Raw genomic sequence first — 21,013 nt, forward strand, 5'->3', positions numbered from 1 at the left:
AATTTTCTGCCTCAGCCTCCTGAGGAGCTGGGATTATAGGTACGCACCACCACTCCCAGCTAATTTTTGTATTTTTAGTAGAGACGGGATTTTACCATGTTGGCCAGGCTGGTCTTGAACTCCTGACCTCGTGATCTACCCGCCAGGGCCTCCCAAAGTGCTGGGATTACAAGCATGAGCCACCAAGCCCAGCCCACTCCTTCATCCTGTTAGTCTTGTCCTTGTCTCCCAGATGTCCAAGCCCCTCAGGTTCATTCCTGGGGGTTGATGGTCTCCACTAGTATCCCTGCACTCCCATAATTGGCTAAAATGTCACTCTGGTGTCTTCTGGCTCCTCCTTGCCACCTCTGTAGGAGTCTGGACCCCTCGCCTTCCAGAATCAGGCTTTTGCATCTCCTCAGCTCCCTCCTGATTCTCCACAGAGATTCAACGGACTTCTCCTTGCACCACCATGACCTTCACTCGTTCCATCACGTCTTCCTGGGACAATTCATTCATTCCATCAACAGGCACTTATTGAGCATTTACTACATTCCAGGCTCTTCCCTTGGGAAACAACCGCAGATTTGACATAAAACAAGCCCTTCTTTCATGGGGTTGACAGTCTCGTGGGGAGATAAATGGTAAACAAGACAAAGAAGCAAAACATTTAGGAGGTCAGATGGTGATGAGAGCTATGGGAAAAAGTAAAACAGGAAAGAGGAATGGAGAAGTTGGTGGACGAGCCTGGGGGAGGTGACACTGGGCAGACTCGGACGATGGGAGCCCACGAAGCTCCCAGCTATCGGGAACATGCGGGAATAGCAAGGACAAAGGCCCTGCAGTAGGAGCCTTCCGTGGGTCTTAGGCCTCCTAGTTTGGCCAATTTCTTTCCATTGCCCACTCAGGCACAACCTCAGGCCCTACTGCTCCCTTCCCTGACCTTCCTGTGCCCCAGGGCTGCCTCCCCACCTGCCTGTGAGTTTCCCTCTCAGGATCCCTAAGGACCTGGGCATTCCCTTCCCCAGACTCTCCCTACCTCCCTGCCCCAGCAGCACACAGAGCCAGGGACAAAGGGTCATCGAATAGAAAACAAAGGTGAAGACAGCCCAGCCGGAGGCCAGGTGGGGTGTCATGGTTCAGTCCCACACCTCCGACATTAGAGGGGTTCACTCAGCCTCAGAGGGGGATGCCTGGCCCTCTCACCCTTCCACCCGCCCTGCAAGAGAGCCCTTTTCGCAGCAGGGAATATCAAGGCTTAACACTGAAAGTACTAAGGCAGAATGCTGAGGATGTGGACTCGGCAGTGGCTGGGGGCAGGGGCGGGCACTCCCACAGCTCAGCCTCCTGGAGATGGGTCTTGGGGTGGTGAACTGAGAGATGGGATACCCCAGAACCCTCCTCTTCTGCTCACCTTCAGAGTGAAGGCGGGCAGTGCTGTGTGCCCTGGGAGAAGCAACATTACCTCTCTGGGCCCCCTTTCTGCATCTGTTAGGTGAGTCTGATGTCTTCCATCCCCCTCACCTATGCAACAATAATTGGTCAGTATATACAATTTTATTTGTTTTGGCTTTTTTTTTTTTTCTTTTTGAGATGGAGTTTCACTCTTGTTGCCCAGGCTGGAGTGCAACGGCGCGATCTTGGCTCACTGCAAACTCTGCCTCCAGGGTTCAAGTGATTCTTCTGCCTCAGCCTCCCGACCGAATAGCTGGGATTACAGGCACCTGCCACCATGCCCAGCTAATTTTTTGTATTTTTAGTAGAGATGGGGTTTCACTATGTTGGCCAGGCTGGTCTCGAACTCCTGACCTCAAGCAATCCACCCGCTTCGGCCTCCCAAAATGCTGGGATTACAGGCGTGAGCCATTGCACAGGCATTCTTTTGGCATTTTTTTTTTTTTTTTTTTTTTGAGACGGAGTCTCTCTCTGTTGCCCAGGCTGCACTGCAGTGACGTGATCTCAGCTCACTGCAACCTCCACCTCCCAGGTTCAAGCGATTCTCGTGTCTCAGCCTCCCAAGTAGCTGGGATTACAGACACCTGCCACCACTGGTGGGGAGACTGGCTTCATGGCCAGACTCCAGGACTCTGAGGGGTCAGGGACCAACAGCTGGGGAGGGCCAGGTGGGGGCAGCAGAGAAGAGAACACCGTCTATGCTGAGCCCACTGTGTACCAGATCCCCCACCAGCAGCTCAGAGTGTCTCCCTCAGTCCTCACAACAGCCCGATGGGTGCCATTCACAGATGGGGAAACTAAGGCAAGATGAGCCTATGAGCCTGGTTCCAGGCCCCACAGCTGGGAGGCACTGGAGCTGGGATTTGAACCAGGGCTGTGACCTTCAAACTCTCACGCTCAACCATATCTGGCAGTTGTCTCTCATATCTGTGTCTCTCCCTGTCCCTGACCTTTCTATGTATCTCTGTCTCTGCCCTCTGTATATCGCTGTTGGGGCTCTCAGGGTCTCTGACCCCTGTGTGTCTCTGTCTCCTCTGGGTCTCTGTGTGTCTCTGTCTCCGCCCTCTGTGTATCTCTGTTGCGTCTCTCAAGGTCTCTGGCCCCCGTGCATCTCAGTCCCCTCTTGGTCTCTGTCCCCCATGCCCTCCGCCCTCTCCCTCTCTCCCTGGCTCCCGCCCTGTCTGTGCTGCTGTGGTCCTGGCTGTGCCTCCGTCCCTGTGTCTGTTTCCAGGGTGCCCCTTAAGCGTCAGCCCATGAGGGCGAGTTTCTGTCTGCCCTGTCCCCAGCGGTGGCCTAGTGCTTGGAACAGCGCCTGGCAGACAGGAGATGCTCAGTAAATATTTCTCAAATGAATAAAGGAATGAATGAGTGAGTGAATGAATGAACTCGCTGAGATGGGCAAGATCAGCGCCATTTCCCAAATGAGCAACGTGGGCTCCAGGTGGGTGCCCACAGGCCCAGAACTGCCAGCCCGGAAGGCTTGGCACAAGCCCGTGGGCTTGGCACTGACCCCCTGGACTCTGCCCCCAGCTGAGCACCAGACGCCAGGACGTGCCCATCACTGCTCCTCCCCGCCCTCAGAGCAGGGTGGCTCCCTCCGGCCTCTCCCCGCTGTTGGAGGCGTGGGTAGCAGCTGGGAGAACCGGCTGGGTGCTGCCCCTCCCCTTGGGCCGGGCACGGAGTAGGCACCTGGCGGGCTCCCCAGGTGGCAGACGCTGTCGCTGCGCACACCTGGCCTCTGTGCCGCCTGCTCCCTGCTCGTCCTCCCCTCCCCACCCTCGCCCACCTGCCATGGACGGGCCCGCCGAGCCCCAGATCCCAGGCTTGTGGGACACCTATGAAGATGACATCTCGGAAATCAGGTGAGGCCCAGACCTGGGCAGGAGCCAGGAGATCCCAGGGAGGAGGTGGCTGTTTGGGGGAGCCGGGGGCTGTGGAAATGGTGGCCTCCAGCCTCCCGCAGCCGCAGGCCTGGCCCAGACTTAGCTGGAGGGGCTGGGCTGGGCTGGGGCATCCAGTGTGGTATATAGGTCCCTCCTGAGAAGGGAGTGAGAACCCGACAGTGCTGAGTCACCAGCGGGGAAGCCTGGGGTGTCCCTTTCCCTCTCCGGGCCTCAGTTTTTCTGTCTGTCAAAGGGGCCCACAAGCCCTGTGTCTCCCTGATAGAGGAGTGGAAGAGAGTGGGCAGCTTGGTGCATAGTAGTTGCTCAGGAAACACAATGGCCTGTAGTACCCAGGACACCACATGCAAGCCCTGAAATAACGGGGGTGCTTGGGGGTCAAATGGGAGAGACTGGGATGCTGCTGAGACCCAGAGGGAGAAGCTGTGTTCTAGGGGGCTTCGGGTGGAGACGGCGGGCTCTGGACTCTTCAGGTCTCCTAAGAGTGGTTAGGGCAGAGCACTGCCCACCTCCATGAGCTCAGCATGACTCCCTGTTCCTGGGGATGAGTCAGACACTTTGACAGTACCTGCTTTCCAGATGGGGAAACTGAGGCTGGGAGGGAACGCGACATGACCACAATTACGCAGCTAGAAGCAAATCTGAACCCGGTCTGTCTCACCCCAGAGCCTGTGGTTTCTCCTGCCCCTCACAGCCTTGGTGATGTCTCCTTTACACCCCTCCCCATGGCTCCATTTTTTAGGTGAGCGTGCAGAGGCCCAGAGAGGGCAGGCAGCCTGCCCCAGATCACACAGCAAACTGCTGAGACAATCTCCAACCCCTCGTATCTTGCACTCTTGCCAAGTGAGACCTTCCTGGCAGCCTGGGCCCCTCTAGCCACTGTAGGCTGTGAGGAGGGGGACAACCAGGACCTGTTCTCAGCCCAGTTGCCTCATTCCTTTCTTATTTTATTTTATTTTTTTTGAAATGGAGTTTCGCTCTTGTTGCCCAGGCTGGAGTGCAATGGCACAATATCAGCTCACTGCAGCCTCCGCCTCCCGGGTTCAAGTGATTCTCCAGCCTCAGCTTCCCAAGTAACTGGGATTACCGGAGCCCGCCACCATGCCTGGCTAATTTTATTTTTGTATTTTTAGTAGAGAAAGGGTTTTGCCATGTTGGCCAGGCTGTTCTTGAACTCTTTGCCTCAGGTGATCCATCTGCCTCGGCCTCCCAAAGTGCTGGGATTACAGGCATGGGCCACCACACCTGGTCACTTCATTTCATTCCACTGTTTCAGGCCCTCCCCTCCCCTCCCCTTCCTCAGCCAGAAGCTGGGGCATGAAGAGGCCTTCCTGGGTGCCTGGAACTCCAGAGACAGGAGCAGTTCAATCCTGATTGCTGTGTGACCTTGACAAGCTTCTAGTGTCTCTGGGCCTCCTGGGCTGAGCACGGTGACCAGGCTGGCCCAGTTCTGCTTGAGGGAGGCCCCAGCATTCTCTACTCAACATTGTCTAATCCAGGCCTTCTGAGTTCTGCAATTCTTCCCTCTGGAGATAAACAGATAAGCCAGCTCACCTCCAGGGTTCCCGCCTCTGGGAAGGCCTCACCCCCACCCCATCCAGGCACCCGGGAGCCTTTTTAATCTCTGCTATGGCCCCGCCAGCTGGTCAGAAAACGCCCTGAGTGACCTCGCTCAGTGGGTGACCTTGGTTCAGTCATTGACTCTCTGCGAAGCTCGGTTTTGTCATCGGAGGGGGGGAGAATAGCCCTTCCCTGCAAGACTCCTCCAGCCCTGAATGGCTGCAGCGCCCTGGGGGGTGCCCTTAGGACCTCAAACTTCCAGGCACTTCTGGAATCCCCTAGGCCTGGGAGCCTGCCTCTCCCCAGCGAGCCCGCTGGAGCATCCCCCTGGGGCCCGCTTCCTTCTGGATGTCCCCCTCCCAGGCCCCCTCAGATACGCCACATACCCCCCCAAAATTCGCACCTCCTCCTGGGTTGCCCATCTCAGGGATGCCCCCTCCCCATCACTGGCTCAGATCCACAGGGCTTCTCCTGGCCCCGACTTCCCCCTCTGCTCGCCCCCAGCCTGTCAGTCCCCAACCCCCACCCCTGTCCCCTGACTCTCTGCCCTGGTTCTTCCTCTTGGTTGCCCCAGCCCCAGCTCAGGCCTCCACATCTCCCCCGAACCCCACCACTCCAGCCTTGGCTGTCCCAGGCTGCTCCTCCCCTCCTCCCAGCCATCCAGTGAATTCCTCAGCGCCCAGCCCTCACCCACCCCACCCCCCCAGCCTCCTCACCTGCATTCCAGCTACTCTACTACTTTTTTTTTTTTTTTTTTTTGAGACTGAATCTGGCACTGTCACCCAGGCTGGAGTGCAGTGGAACGATCTCGGCTCACTGCAACCTCCACCTCCTAGGTTCAGGCGTATTACCTCATCTAATCCTCACAGCCATCTGAGATGAACCCACTTTGACTACTGTCATCCTGTGTCAGAGATGAGGCCCAGAGAGGTTGAGTGACTTGCCTAGGGTCACACAGCTGCCAAGCAGGGTACAGCCAGGATTTGAACCAGGGAAGCCTGACTGTTATCACACCCTGGACAGGGAATTTAGGGATGATGAGCAAGGCCAGGAAGGAGCAAGATCCAGGAGGGAGACTCAGCCCAGATGGGAGGCGAAGCGGGCGCTCTGAGGTTCTAGCCTCCCGAGTAGCTGGGATGACAGGCGCATGCCACTGGGCCCAGTTAATATTATTATTGTTATTATTTTGAGACGGAGTCTCGCTCTGTCGCCCCGGCTGGAGTGCAGTGGCACGATCTCTGCTCACTGCAACCTCGGCCTCCCAGGTTCAAGCGATTCTCCTGCCTCAGCCTCCCAAGTAGCTGGGATTACAGGCACCCACCGCCATGCCTGGCTAAGTTTTATATTTTTAGTTGAGACAGGGTTTCACCATGTTGGCCAGGCTGGTCTCGAACTCCTGACCTCAGGTGATCCACCCGCCTTGGTCTCCCAAAGTGCAGGGATTACAGGCGTGAGCCACCACGCCCGGCCTATCTACTCTATTACTTTGAATTCCCTGGCCACGCTTGTTCCCTGCCACAGTGCCTTTGCTTATCCGGCTCCTTCCATAGGAATCCTAGAGACATCTTTTCTCTCTCTCTCTCTTTCTCTTTCTTTCTTTTGAGACAGAGCCTCGTTCTGTGGCTCACACTGGAGTGCAGTGGCACAATCTTGGCTCACTGCAATCTCTGCCTCCTGGGTTCAAACGATTCTCTTGCCTCAGCCTCCAGAGTAGCTAGGATTACGGGCATGCGCCACCACACCCAGCTAATTTATATATATATATATATATTTTTTTTTTTTTTGGAGATGGAGGCTTGCTCTGTCACCCAGGCTGGAGTGCAGTGACGCGAACTTGGCTCATTGCAACCTCCGCCTCCCAGGTTCAAGCGATTCTTCTGCCTCAGCCTCCTGAGTAGCTGGGATTACAGGCACACTCTACCATGCCCGGCTAATTTTTTGTATTTTAGTAGAAACGGGGTTTCACCATGTTGGCCAGGCTGGTCTTCAACTCCTGACCTCAGGTGATCTGCCCGCCCCGGCCTCCCAAAGTGCTAGGATTACAGGTGTAAGCCACCGCGCCCAGCCTAATTTTTGTATTTTTAGTAGAGAAAGGTTTCACCACTTTCGGGCCTTTGCATGCACCAGTGCAGTGTCCTTTGCTTGGGCTGACCTCTGCCCTCTCTCCTTCCTTTGCCAAACTTCTCAGGCGTTAAGATTCAACACAGGCAATTTAGGATTTTTGGCCAGGGGAATGAGAGAATGCAGGCCGACACCCACCCCAGGTCCCAGGTCCCTGATCACGCTGGTCTAGCTTCAAATCTGCCCCCTGGCACCAAAATATTGGCCTGTTCGTGGATAGGAAGTGAATGTAGGAAATTTGTGAAAAGAATGTCAAGAATGAATGAATGAATGGAGGTTCCATTAAGCAACCTCTGAGCCGGAGCTTCCAGGTTGAGTCAGGGTTAGCAGACGGGGAGGAGGGGCAGGGAGTGCTGGGAAAGGGAATGGTTGGGGCACAGGGACAGAGGTGGCTTCAGGAGAGTAAGGGGCAGCTGAGTCAGAAGAGGGCCAGCTGCAGTGGAAACTCCCTGTGGTGGGCCATCCTGCAGCAGACCTGAGTGGCTCTCAAATGGTTCGTTCTTTAAGCACCCCCAGGGAGAGAAACTATTGTTTTCAGAATACACGCATTGTGATTAAAAAAAAAAAAAGTTGCCAGCTCAGTGGCTCACACCTGTAATCCCAGCACTTTGGGAGGCCGAGGCACGTGGATCACTTGAGGTCAGAAGTTCGAGACCAGCCTGGCCAACATGGTGATACCCCATCTCTACTAAAAATAAAAAAATTAGCCAGAATCGTGCCACATGCCTGTAATCCCAGCTACTCAGGAGGTTGAGGCAGGAGAATCGCTTGAACCCAGGAGGCAGAGGTTGCAGTGACCTGAGATCCTGCCACTGCACCCCAGCCTGGGCAACAGGGCAAGACTCTGTCTCAAAAAAAAAAAAAAAAAGTTGTCCTAGGCCTGGCATGGTGGCTCCCGTCCATTCCAGTACTTTGGGAGGCCAAAGCAGGAGTATCATTTGAGGCCAGGAGTTCAATACCAGACTGGACAACACAGCGAGGCCCCGTCTCTAAAAAAATAAAATAAAAACCAAACGAACCATTTGAGAGCCACTCAGGTCTGCTGCAGGATGGCCCACCACAGGGAGTTTCCACTGCAGCTGGCCCTCTTCTGACTCAGCTGCCCCTTACTCTCCTGAAGCCACCTCTGTCCCTGTGCCCCAACCATTCCCTTTCCCAGCACTCCCTGCCCCTCCTCCCCGTCTGCTAACCCTGACTCAACCTGGAAGCTCCGGCTCAGAGGTTGCTTAATGGAACCTCCATTCATTCATTCATTCTTGACATTCTTTTCACAAATTTCCTACATTCATTTCCTATCCACGAACAGGCCAATATTTTGGTGCCAGGGGGCAGATTTGAAGCTAGACCAGCGTGATCAGGGACCTGGGACCTGGGGTGGGTGTCGGCCTGCATTCTCTCATTCCCCTGGCCAAAAATCCTAAATTGCCTGTGTTGAATCTTAACGCCTGAGAAGTTTGGCAAAGGAAGGAGAGAGGGCAGAGGTCAGCCCAGGCAAAGGACACTGCACTGGTGCATGCAAAGGCCCGAAAGTGGTGAAACCTTTCTCTACTAAAGGAATCTCTACTAAGGAATTGACCAGAATTTAATTCAGGATAGCAGCTCCAGGGACGGGTAGATGCCACAGGCAGGGGCCCAGGGATATCAGCAAGATGCATCACTCAGAATGTTCTAGTTTATGGGGTTTGTTATGAATTATGCTTTAGAAATTTAATATGTGAGATCGGGCTCTGTGGCTCATGCCTGTAATCCCAGCACTTTGGGAGGCTGAAGTGGGCGGATCACCTGAGGTCGACAGTTCGAGACCAGGCTGACCAACATGGAGAAACCCCGTCTCTACTAAAAATAGAAAAAAATCAGCCGGGCATGGTGGGAAATGCCTGTAATCCCAGCTACTCGGGAGGTTGAGGCAGGAGAATCGCTTGAACCCAGGAGGCAGAGGTTCCGGTGAGTCGAGATCGTGCCATTACACTCCAGCCTGGGCAACAAGAGTGAAACTCTGTCTCAAAAAATAATTAAAATTAAAAAAAAAAAATCGTAAGAGGAAAACATTTGGCACAGGCGGTAGGCAGGATGGGCTGCTGACCCAGTAGGCTGACAAGCCCAGGATGTTATAATCCCTGTAACATCCTTGAAGTTGTTCTCAACCTGTTGAGTGCCGTCTGTATTACCTCATCTAATCCTTACAGCCGTCTGAGATTAACCCACTTTAACACTATCATCCCCTGTAAGAGGTGAGGCCCAGAGAGGTTGAGTGACTTGCCCAGGGTCACATAGCTGCCAAGCAGGGCGTGGCCAGGATTTGAACCAGGGAAGCCTGACTGTATCACGCCCTGGATGGGGAACTTGGGGATGAGCAAGACCCGGAAGGAGCGAGATCCAGGAGGGAGACTCAGCCCAGACAGGAGGCGTAGCGGGTGCTCTGCGGTTCCAGGCGTTTCCTTGCATTCCCTGCGTGCTGGGCTACAGAGAGTGTCAAGGCCAGAGAAGCCACGCCGGCCTTTGGACCTGGGGCCCCTCGGGCAGCCAAGAGAGCTGCGATGGCCGCTCCTCCCCTCGCTCTGATCTCGGGAGTCCCTGGCGCCGGCACCTTCTGATCTCTGCCTCTCATTGGCGGGGAGGGCGAGGAGGGGCCACCTCTGGTTTTACAACCCGGCCCCGCCTTCCTTAGGGAGGGCTGAGCCACGTGAATGATCTTATGGCCAAAGCCCTGGCAGTCATGAGGCTCCTTTTTCTTTTTTCTTTTCTTTACTTTTCTTTTTTTTTTTTTTTTTTTTTTTTGAGACAGAGTTTCACTCTGGTTGCCCAGGCTGGAGTGCAATGGCGCTATCTCAGCTGACTGCAACCGCCGCCTCCTGGGTTCAAGCGATTCTCCTGCCTCAGCCTCCTGAGTAGCTGGGACTACAGGCGTGCACCACCATGCCTGGCTAAATTTTTGTATTTTTAGTAGAGATGGGGTTTCACCATATAGGTCAGGCTGGTCTCGAACTGCTGACCTCGGGTGATCCACCCACCTCATCCTCCCGAAGTGCTGGGATTACAAGTGTGAGCCACCGTGCCTGGGCTGAAGCTGCTTTTTCTGAGACAGGGGCTGATCAAGAGGTTTCAAACAATTAAGAAATAATAAGGCATTGCCTCTCTGCTGAGTGAGATTTGGGCAGGCAGACTAGGGAGAGGGGCTTCGGGGCCAGCACTAGCGGATGCCGAGACTTGGGGAGAAGTGGAAAAAGTTGCTCACGGTTCCCTCCTTCTTCCCCCAGCCCCTGACGAGGGATTCAGCCTTGAGGAGTGAGGGACAGGATGTGTTTTCCTTTCCACTCGTTCTTTGGGGTGGGGGGAGGCAGTTGTGCCTGGTGGGCCTACGTACGGACTGGCAGAGGAAAGGCTGAGAAGTGGTGACTTTAAGAGTTCAGGATCCGTTTTGTTTTGTTTTTTGTTTTGTTTTGTTTTGGAGACAGAGTCTTGCTCTGTCGCCCAGGTTGGAGAGCAGTGGCGTGATTTTAGCTCACAGCAACCTCCGCCTCCTGGGTTCAAGCGATTCTCCTGCCTCAGCTTCCCAAGTAGCTGGGATTACAGGCATGTGCCACCATGCCCAGCTAATTTTTGTATTTTTGATGAAGACAGGGTTTCTCCATGCTGGCCAGCTGAGTTCAGGACTCATTTGGAAAGAACTGGGCAGCCCAGTTTGCCACCCAGAGGGTCTGGAGGAGGAACTGTGGGACCCAGTGGGTCGCCCATGACATGGAATAAATGCCAGGCTGAGAAGGGAGACCCTCGCCTTGCCCAGAGGCTTGGAGTGGAGGCCCTAAGAGAGGTGTGGCCGGCTAAGTAGGTGTGGCCGGCTCTAGTAGACTAGAGCCCCAAGGATCTGGGAAAGTGGGGACTCTGACACCGCAGGCAAGAATGTCTTCAGGGGCCAGGTGCCACAGCTCACGCCTGTAATCCCAACACTTTGGGAGGCCGAGACAGGAAGATTGCTTGAGGCCAGGAGTTCAAGACCAGCCTGGGCAACGTAGCAAACCCTCATCTCTCTTTAAAAAAAAAGTTAAAAAAGAAAAGAAGAATGCCCATAGGAAGGCAGTCCTGGGTTCGAATGCCGCCCCTGTGGCTCAGGAGCTGGGACCCTCCTGGTAGACAGGACTGCCCTCAGGGTTGAGCGTCTGTGAAATGGGCAATGACCGGGGAACGGCCTGACCCGGGCTCGTGGCTGACTCTTTCTCCTTTCTCTCTTTCCTCCTTCCCCAGTTCCTGAGACCGCTGCTGAGCCAGAAACTCGAATGCTAGGAAGGGAGGGGACGGGTGAGAAATGCTAATAATCATGAGCTTCCTGAGCATCTGCCCTGAGCCAGGCCCTGTGCTGAAGGCCGTGTGGGGATGAGCTCATTGAGTCTTCACAACAGCCCTGTGTGGTCACAGTGTTACGATGCCCATTTTACAGATGGGAAAACTGAGGCCTCACTCATAACCCTCATGCCAGAGAAAGGAATCCAACAGGGGCTTGGAACTGCAGTCAGAGGCTGCCCCTCAGTGGCCATTTCTTCTCTGGGGGACTTGTCACCCCCTGTGGTTTCCATGACTCTGGCCACCCTCCATAGATACATACTGTGAGCCCATAGGAAAACATTTTCTCGTAGCCACGTTTTTTAAAAAAAACAAAAGAAACAAGTGAAATTAATTTTAATCACATATCTAATCTATCTGAAATACCATTTCCACATATAGTCAACTTCAAAAATTGTCAATGAGGCTGGGCGTGGTGGCTCATGCCTATAATCCCAGCACTTTGGGAAGCCGAGACGGGTGGATCCCTTGAGGTCAGGAGTTCGAGACCAGCCTGGCCAACATGGTGAAACCCCATCTCTAGTAAAAATACAGAAATTAGGTCAGCCATGGTGGCTCACATCTGTAATCCCAGCACTTTTGGTGGCTGAGGTGGGCCTATGATTTGAACCCGGGAGGCAGAGGTTGCAGTGAGCTGAGATCCCGCCATTGCACTCCGGCCTGGGCAACAAGAGCAAAACTCCGTCTCAAAAATAAAAAAAATAAAAATTAGCCAGGTGTGGTGGTGGGCGCCTGTAATCCCAGCTACTCGGGAGGCTGAGGCAGGATTGTTTGAACCCAGGAGGCGGAGGTTGCTGTGGGGCTGAGATTGCACCACTGCACTCCAACCTGGGAGACAGAGCAAGACCTTGTCTCAAAAAAATAAATTCGGGCCCAGTGCGGTGGCTCACGCCTGTAATCCCAGCATTTTGGGAGGCTGAGACAGGCGGATCACCTGAGGTTGGGAGTTCCAGACCAGCCTGACCAACATGGAGAAACCCCGTCCTACTAAAAATAGAAAAGTAGCTAGTCGTGGTGGCACATGCCTGTAATCCCAGCTACTTTGGGAGGCTGAGGCAGGAGACTCGCTTGAACCCGGGAGACAGAAATTGAAGTGAGCCTAGATTGTGCCATTGTACTCCAGCGTGGGCAGCAAGAGCAAAACCGTCTCAAAATAAATAAATAAATAGATAAAATAAATTAATTAAGATAAAGAATAAAGAATAAAGGTATGCTGGAAGAGAGAGAGAGAGGAGGTGTTTGAGAGAAAGGAGGAGAGAAAAAAGTGAAGAGCCCCAGGTGAAAGGCGTCTCACAGGATGTGGTTCCGTGGTGTGGTGGAGCATGCGACATTCAGGGAACAAGCCAAACTAGACAGTGAGAACGGAACAACACTGGCAGCCCAGCTACAGCGGAACTCGGACGGGCAGGGCCTGCAGTGAGACTGTCAGGCTTCAAGGGACAGAGCCAGGGAACTCGAACCTAAGGTGTGTTCCCCATCAGGCAGATGTGGGTGAGATGCTCTACATCTCAGAGCCCCACTCTCCTCTTCTCGAAATTGGGCCTTGGCTGGGTGCAGTGGCTCATACTGGTAATCACAGCACTTTGGGAGGCCGAGGCAGGCAGATCACCTGAGGTCAGGAATTCAAGACCAGCCTGGTTAACATGGCGAAACCCCATGTCTACTAAAAACACAAAAATTAGCCGGGCTCAGTGCTCACGCCTGTAATCCCAGAACTTTGGGAGGCCAAGGCAGGAGGATCACTTGAGGTCAGGAGTTTGAGATCAGCCTGACCAACATTGGCGAAACCCTGCCTCTACTAAAAATACAAAAATTAGGTCAGGCGCGGTGGCTCATGCCTGTAATCCCAACACTTTGGGAGGCTGAGGCGGGCGGATCACCTGAGGTTAGGAGTTCAAGACCAGCCTGGCTAACATGGTGAAACCCCGTTTCTACTAAAAATACAAAAAATTAGCCAGGCGTGGTGGCATGCACCTGTAATCTCAGCTACTCGGGTGGCTGAGGCAGGAGAATCACTTGAATCCGGGAGGCAGAGGTTGCAGTGAGCTGAGATGGCACCATTGCACTCCAGCCTGGGCAACAAGAGCGAAACTCTGTCTCAAAAAAAAATAAAAAATTAGCAAAGCGTGGTGGTGCACACCTGTAATCCCAGCTACTGGGGAGGCTGAGGCAGGAGAATTGCCTGAACCCTGGGAGGTAGAGGTTGCAGTGAGCCAAGATCACACCATTGCACTGCAGCCTGGGTGAAGGAGTGAGACTCTGTCTCAAAATAAATACATAAATAGAAATAAAAAATCATATGAATGTTTATATTGATTTTTATTATTATTTTATTATTTATAGATCACAGTTTTACTTGTTTTGAGGATATATACGGTATTTATATAGACTTTATTTATTTATTTATTTATTTATTTATTGAGACAGAGTCTCACTTCCTCACCCAGTCCAGAGTGCAGTGGCGTGATCTCAGCTCATTGTATCCTCTGCCTCCCAGGTTCAAATAATTCTCTTGCCTCAGCCTCCCAAGTAGCCGGGATTACAGGCATGTACCACCATACCCAGCTAATTTTTGTATTTTTAGTAGAGATGGGGTTTCACCATGTTGGTCAGGCTTGTCTTGAACTCCCAACCTCAAGTGATCCGCCTGCCTCGGCCTCCCAAAGTGCTGGGATTACAGGCTTGAGCCACCATGACCAGCCGATATTTATATAGACTTAAAGTGTGCAGGAATTGGCAAGAAAAAAAAAGTTAAGGGGGAACTTTCCCTATCAGATCTTTTTTTAAAAATATAAAATTTTATTAAAATAGATTTTTTGTGGAGACAGGGTCTCGCTATTTTGCCCAGCCTGATTTTGAACTCCCAGGCTCAAGCCATTCTCCCACCTTGGCTTCCCAAAGTGCTAGGATTACAGGGGCCTAAGCCACCGCACCCAGCCTCCTATCGGATCTTAAAACCTACTTTACAGCTACTACAATGCAAATCATATGATATCCACTCTGTGACCTAGCAATTCTGTTCCTAGTTATTTGCCCAAGAGAAATGAGAACGCTGGTTCCCACAAAGGCAGGAACAACTGTGGCAGCTTTGGGAGTAATAGCCTGACCTGGAAACCGCCCAGGTGTCCATTAACAGAGGACTGGATCAACACATTGTGATTTATTTATGCAGTGGAATTCTACTCAGCCGCAAACGGGAACAAGCTCTAATGTACACACAGACACGGAAAATGTCAGAAACATTATGCTAGGCAAAAACAACCAAAACACCAAAGAACCTCTTCTATAACGTGACAGTTCCAGAACATGCAAGACGGGGCTGACGCAATCTGTACGGTGGGAGATGTGGAGGGGTGGCCTTTGGGGACAGGGCAGGGACTGATTGAGACAAGATGCAGGCCAGGGCGCGAGCGCCGTGGCTCACGCTTGTAATCCCAGCACTTTGGGAGGCCGAGGTGGGTGGATCACTTGAGGCCAGGAGTTCAAGACCAGCCTGAACAACATGGCGAAACTGCATCTCTACTAAAAATACAAAAATTAGCTGGGCGTGTTGGCACATGCCTGTAATCCCAGCTACTCAGGAGGCTGAGGCAGGAGAATCGTTTGAACATGGGAGGTAAGGTTGCAGTGAGCCAAGTTGATGCCATTGAACCCCAGCCTGGGCAACAGAGACTTCCTCTCAAAAAAAAAAAAAAAAAAGAAGAAGAAGAAGAAGACTGGGCCAAGGTGGGTTGATCACGAAGTCAGGAGATCAAGACCATCCTGGCCAACATGGTGAAACCCCATCTCTACTAAAATACACACAAAAAATGAGCCAGGCGTGGTGGCGGGTGCCTGAAGTCCCAGCTACTTGGGAGGCTGAGGAAGAATTGCCTGAACCCAGGAGGCAAGGTTGCAGTGAACCGAGATCACACCACTGCACTCCAGCCTGGGGGACAGAGCGAGACTCCGTCTGAAAAATAAATAAATAAATAAGAGACCAGATGCAAGGAAAGTGTCTGGGGGCTGGACCTCTTCTATAACGTGACAGTTCCAGAACATGCAAGACGGGGTTGGATAGCACAGGGTATGTGTGTGTCAAAATTCACTAGCGATGTGTGCCTTTCCTCAAAAGGAAAATAATTTATTCTTTATTTTTTATCTTTTTAGAGACAGAGTCTGGTTGGGCGCGGTGGCTCACGCCTGTAACCCCAGCAATTTGGGAGGCCAAGGTGGGCAGGACACCCGAGGTCAGGAGTTCGAGACCAGCCTGGCCAACATGGTGAAACCCCGTCTCTACTAAACATACAAAAATTGGCCGGGCGCAGTGGCTCATGCCTGTAATCCCAGCACTTTGGGAGGCCAAGGCGGGTGGATCATGAGGTCAGGAGTTCGAGACCAGCCTGGCCAAGATGGTGAAACCCCGTCTCTACTAAAAATACAAAAATTAGCTGGGCGTGGTGGCCATGCCTGTAGTCCCAGCTACTTGGGAGGCTGAGGCAGGAGAATCGCTTGAACCCGGGAGGTGGAGGTTGCGGTGAGCTGAGATCATGCCATTGCACTCCAGCCTAGGCGACAAGAGCGAAACTCCGTCTAAAAAAAAAAAAAACACACACACACACATACAAAAATTAGCCAGATGTGGTGGTAGGCACCTGTAATCCCAGCTACTTGGGAGACTGAGACAGGAGAGTCACTTGAACCCGGGAGGTGGAGGTTGCAGTGAGCCAAGGTGGCACTGCTGTACCCCAGCCTGGGCAACAGAGCGAGACTCCGTCTCAAAAGGTGCAGTGGCACCATCATAGATCACCGCAGTTTAGAACTCCTAGGCTCAGGCAATCCTCCTACCTCAGCCTCCCAAAGTGCTGTAATTACAGATGTGAGCCACTGTGCCCGGATTACTTTTTTACATAACTAAGATACGACTTTCTATCTGGCTCCACCCTTGCTTTTCCGTTCTTTGTAATATCTCAGACATCTTGCCAAATAAATGCCACCTCCTCCTCCCAACCTGTTATTATGAAGTTTTTCAAAACTTACAAAAACATGGCCGGGCGCGGTGGTTCACGCCTGTAATCCCAGCACTTTGGGAGGCCGAGGCGGGCGGATCATGAGGTCAGGAGATCGAGACCATCCTAGCTAACACGGTGAAACCCTGTCTCTACTAAATATACAAAAAATTAGCCGGGCATGGTGGCAGGCACCTATAGTCCCAGCTACTTGGGAGGCTGAGGCAGGAGAATGGTGTGAACCCGGGAGGCGGAGTTTGCAGTGAGCCGAGATTGCGCCACAGCACTCCAGCCTGGGGGACAGAGCGAGACTCCATCTCAAAAAAAAAAAAAAAGAAAGAGAAAGAAGAGAAACTTACAAGAACAATGGAAGGATTACCCTATGAACACCCCTAAACCCACCACCACTAAAATTTGGGGTTTTTAAAATTTTTTTAATTTTTTTCTTTTTTACAGTGTCCCTCTCAGGATACACTTAAATTTTATTATAGAGTACTTGTTTTATCACAGATCTTTGCATCCCTCTAGCCATCTATCAATCCTTCTGGGTTTGTTGTTGTTGTTGTTTTGAGATGGGGTTTCACTCTGTTGCCCAGGCTACAGTGCAATGGCGTGATCTCGGCTCACTGCAACCTCTGCCTCCCAGGTTCAAGCGATTCTCCTGCCTCAGCCTCCCCAGTAGCTGGGACTACAGGTGCGCGCCACCATGCCTGGCTAATTTTTGTATTTTTAGTAGCGATTGTGTTTCACCATATTGGTCAGGCTGGTCTTGAACGCCTGGACTGATGATACACCTGCCTCAGCCTCCCAAAGTGCCGGGATTACAGGAATAAGCCACTGCGCCCAGCCTAATTTTTGTTTTTTTTAGTAGAGACAGGGTTTCGCCATGTTAGACGGGCTGGTCTCGAACACCTGACCTCAGATGATCCGCCTCTGTAGGCCTCCCAAAGAGCTGGGATTACAGGCATGAGTCACGGCGCCCAGCCTAATCCTTACTTTTGATGCATTTCAAAGTAAGTTACAGACATCTGAATGTTTCACCCCAAACATTCCAGGCTGCATATTATTAACTACTTCAGTATTTGTTTATGGGTTTGTGTGTGTATGTGTGTTTGTGTGTATGTGAGAGAGAGAGAGAGAGAAACAGAGAGATGGAGAGAGAGAGATGGAATCTCCCTCTGTCACCTAGGCTGAAGTGCAATGGGTAGATCTTGGCTCACTGCAACCTCCACCTCCCAGATGCAAGCGATTGTCCTGCCTCAGCCTCCCGAGTAGCTGGGATTGCAGGTGTGCACCACTATGCCTGGCTAATTTTTGTATTTTTAGTAGAGATGGGGTTTCGCCATGTTGGCCAGGCTAGTCTCAAACTCCTGACCTCTGGTGATCTGCCTGCCTCGGCCTCCCAAAGTGCTGAGATTACAGATGTGAGCCACTGCACCTAGCTAGTGGTTTTTTTGTTTGTTTGTTTGTTTGTTTGTTTTAATAGAAGTTTACCTACAGTAAACCACACAAATCTAAAGCGTGCTAGTTTTTTGTTTGTTGGTTGGTTTTTGAGACAGGATCTTGCCCTGTCACCTAAGTGGTACAACCACGGTTCACTGAAGCCTTGACCTCCCCAGCTCAGGCAATCCTTCCACCTCAGACTCCCAAGTAGCTGAGAGAACAGGCACACACCACCACACCAGGCTAATTTTTTTTTTTTTTTTTTTTAGGTGGAGTCTCAGTCTGTTACCCAGGCTGGAGTGCAATGGCGTGATCTTGGCTCACTGCAACCTCTGCCTCCTGGGTTCAAGCGATTCTCCCATCTCAGCCTCCCAAGTAGCTGGGACTACAGGCACACACCACCACACCCAGCTATTTTCGTATTTTTAGTAGAGACAGGGTTTCACTCTGTTGGCCAGGCTGGTCTCGAACTCCTGGTGTCGAACTCTTGACCTCATGATCTGCCTGCCTTGGCCTCCCAAAGTGCTGGGATTACAGGTATGAGCCACTGCACCTGGCCTAATTTTTTTATTGTTATTTGTAGAGACGGAGTCTCACTATATTGTCTAGGCTGGTCTCAAACTCCTAGGCTCAAGCGATCTTCCCACTTTGCTTCCCATTTTGGGAGCATTTGGGCTCCCAAAATGCTGGGATCACGGCATGAGCCACCGCACCCAGCCTAAAGCATGCTCATTTTGAGAAATATATGTACGGCTGGGCGCAATGGTTCATGCCTGTAAACCCAGCACTTTGGCAGGCCAAGGCTGGTGGATCGCTTGAGGCCAGGAGTTTGAGACCTTCCTGGCCAACATGGCGAAACCCCATCACTACTAAAAATACAAAAATTAGAGGGATGTGCCGGGCGTGGTGGCTCACACCTGTAATTCTAGCATTTTGGGAGTCTGAGGCGGATGGACTGCCTGAGCTCAGGAGTTCCAGACCAGCCTGGGCAACATGGTAAAACCCGGTCTCTACTAAAATATAAAAAATTAGCTGGGCGTGGTGGTGTGCTCCTGTAATCCCAGCTAGTCAGGAGGCTGAGATGGGAGAATCACTTGAACCTGGGAGGCAGAGGTTGCAGTGAGCCGAAATTGTGCCACTGCACTCCAACTTTGGTGACACAGTGAGACTCTATCAAAAAAAAAAAAAAAAAATTAGAGGGACGTATTGGCGCACACCTGTAATCCCAGCTACTTGGGAAGTTGAGACATGAGAATCGCTTGAACCTGGGAGGTGCTGATTGCAGTGAGCCGTGATTGTGTCACTGCACTCCAACCTGGGCGATAGAGCAAGACTCTGTTTCAAAAAAAAAAAAAAAAAGAGAGAGGGAGAGATGTATGTATAACCCAAGTCCCTGTCAAGATGTAAACTCCTTTTGAGTGGCTGAATTCCAGCGTTTTTCCAGGTCCAGACTCATTTACCCCATTCCCTATTGTTTCTGGCCCCTCTTGGAATATCATTGCCATGATCGCCCTGGGATATGTTTCACTGCGCGCTTCCTCAAGGGCATCTGTCTATTCCTTATGTTTCTAGGGGGTCAGGTTCATTTGGGGATCTGGCAAATAGAACACAGTGTTTAACCGGGCATGGTGGCTCACGCTTGTAATCCCAGCACTTTGGGAGGCCGAGGCGGGCAGATCACGAGGTCAGGAGTTTGAGACCAGCCTGACCAACATGGAGAAACCCCGTCTCTACTAAAAATACAAAAATTAGCCAGGCGTGGTGGTGCACGCCTGTAATCTCAGCTACTCAGGAGTCTGAGGCAGGAGAATCGCTTGAACCCAGGAGGCAGAGGTTGCAGTGAGCCAAGATCACGCCTGGGCAACAGAACGAGACTCGTCTCAACAACAACAACAAAAGAACACAGTGTGACCTGTGTGTCGGACATTGGCTTTTAAGGTAGGACATGGCACAGGGAAAAATTCTGCCACTTCCCAGCTCTCCTGTTAGTGGGGAGGGCAGATTTAAAGAAGGCAACAGACCAGGTGCGGTGGCTCACGCCTGTAACCCCAGCACTCTGGGAGGCTGAGGTGGGAGGGTCGCTTGAGCCCGGGAGGTCAAGACCAATCTGAGCAATGTGGTGAGACTCTATCTCTACAAAAAATGTAAACATTAGCCAGGTGTGGTGGTGTATGCCTGTAGTCCCAGCTACTCAGGAGGCTGGGCTGAGGCAGGAAAATCACTTGAGCCTGGGAGACTGAGGCTGCAGTAAGCTGTGACCTCATCACTGCACTCCAGCCTGAGCAACGGAGCAAGGCCCTGTATCCAAAAAATAAAAATAAGCAGGGCACGGTGGCTTATGCCTGTAATCCCAGCACTTTGGGAGGCCAAGTCAGGAGAACCCCACCAGCCCAGGAGTTCAAAACCAGTCTGGGCAACATAGCGAGACCTCTGTCTCTACAAAAAATTAAAAAATTAGCCGAGTGTGGTGGCACACACCTGTAGTCCCAGCTACTGGGGAAACTGAGGTGGGAGGATCGCTTGAGCCCAGGAGCTCGAGGGTGGAGGTCGAGGGTGCAATGAGCCAAGATCAAGCCACTGCACTCCAGCCTGTGCAACAGAGTGAGACTCCAACTCAAAAAAAAAAAAAAAAAAAAGGTATTAAAAAGGGCTGCAAAAGAGGCCAGCAGGATGCGGAGATGGGCAGTAATGTGCACGGGGTGGGAGGTCTCTTGCTTTAGCCAAGGTGGTCAGGGAAGACCCAAGCCCTGAAGACAGAGAAGGAGCTGGCCTTGAATCCTGTAAATGTTCCCAAACGATCTCCCTAAGAGGTTATGCCAGTCACACTCCTGCCGAGAGAGTATCTCTGCGCCACGGCCAAGGGTGAGTCATCCTGCTGAGAGGTTGAGCTGGGGACGCCTGCACAGATGGGCTCCAAGTGCAAGCCTGTCCGGAGATGAGTGAGGGAGAGCCTGGCGGGGAGAACAGCCTGGACAGAGGCAGGGCAGGGCGCTGGGACACTGCTCGGCGCGTCCTGGGAGTGAAGTGCATTGAACCCAGTTCAGGCTGGTGTTGGGGAGTCTTGGCAATGCTCTCTCTCCAAAGGCGAGTTGATCACAGACGCCGGCAGTGAGTCAGCAGCACCGCCAGGGCTGATGAGAAATCCCTCATGCTGTCGGATCGCATTCCTGGAAGGGTGGGCCGCTCAGGGCCCCCCAGCTCCAGCCCCATTCAGACCCCAGAATCCCA

The 21,013-nt window shown here is 52.4% G+C and overlaps 1 protein-coding gene across 1 annotated transcript in view; it reads left to right on the top strand.

Moving 5' to 3' along the window:
• Positions 1-3,225: 3,225 nt before the first annotated feature.
• Positions 3,226-21,013, top strand: part of SULT2B1 (sulfotransferase family 2B member 1) — a 48,516-nt gene continuing 30,728 nt past the window's right edge. The window contains exon 1 of the mRNA XM_003269739.4: positions 3,226-3,296. Within this exon, the coding sequence (XP_003269787.2) occupies positions 3,226-3,296 (71 nt within the window). The remainder of the gene's footprint in view (positions 3,297-21,013) is intronic.

Source organism: Nomascus leucogenys, chromosome 10 (genome assembly GCF_006542625.1).
Source record: "Nomascus leucogenys isolate Asia chromosome 10, Asia_NLE_v1, whole genome shotgun sequence".
NCBI lineage: Eukaryota > Metazoa > Chordata > Mammalia > Primates > Hylobatidae > Nomascus > Nomascus leucogenys.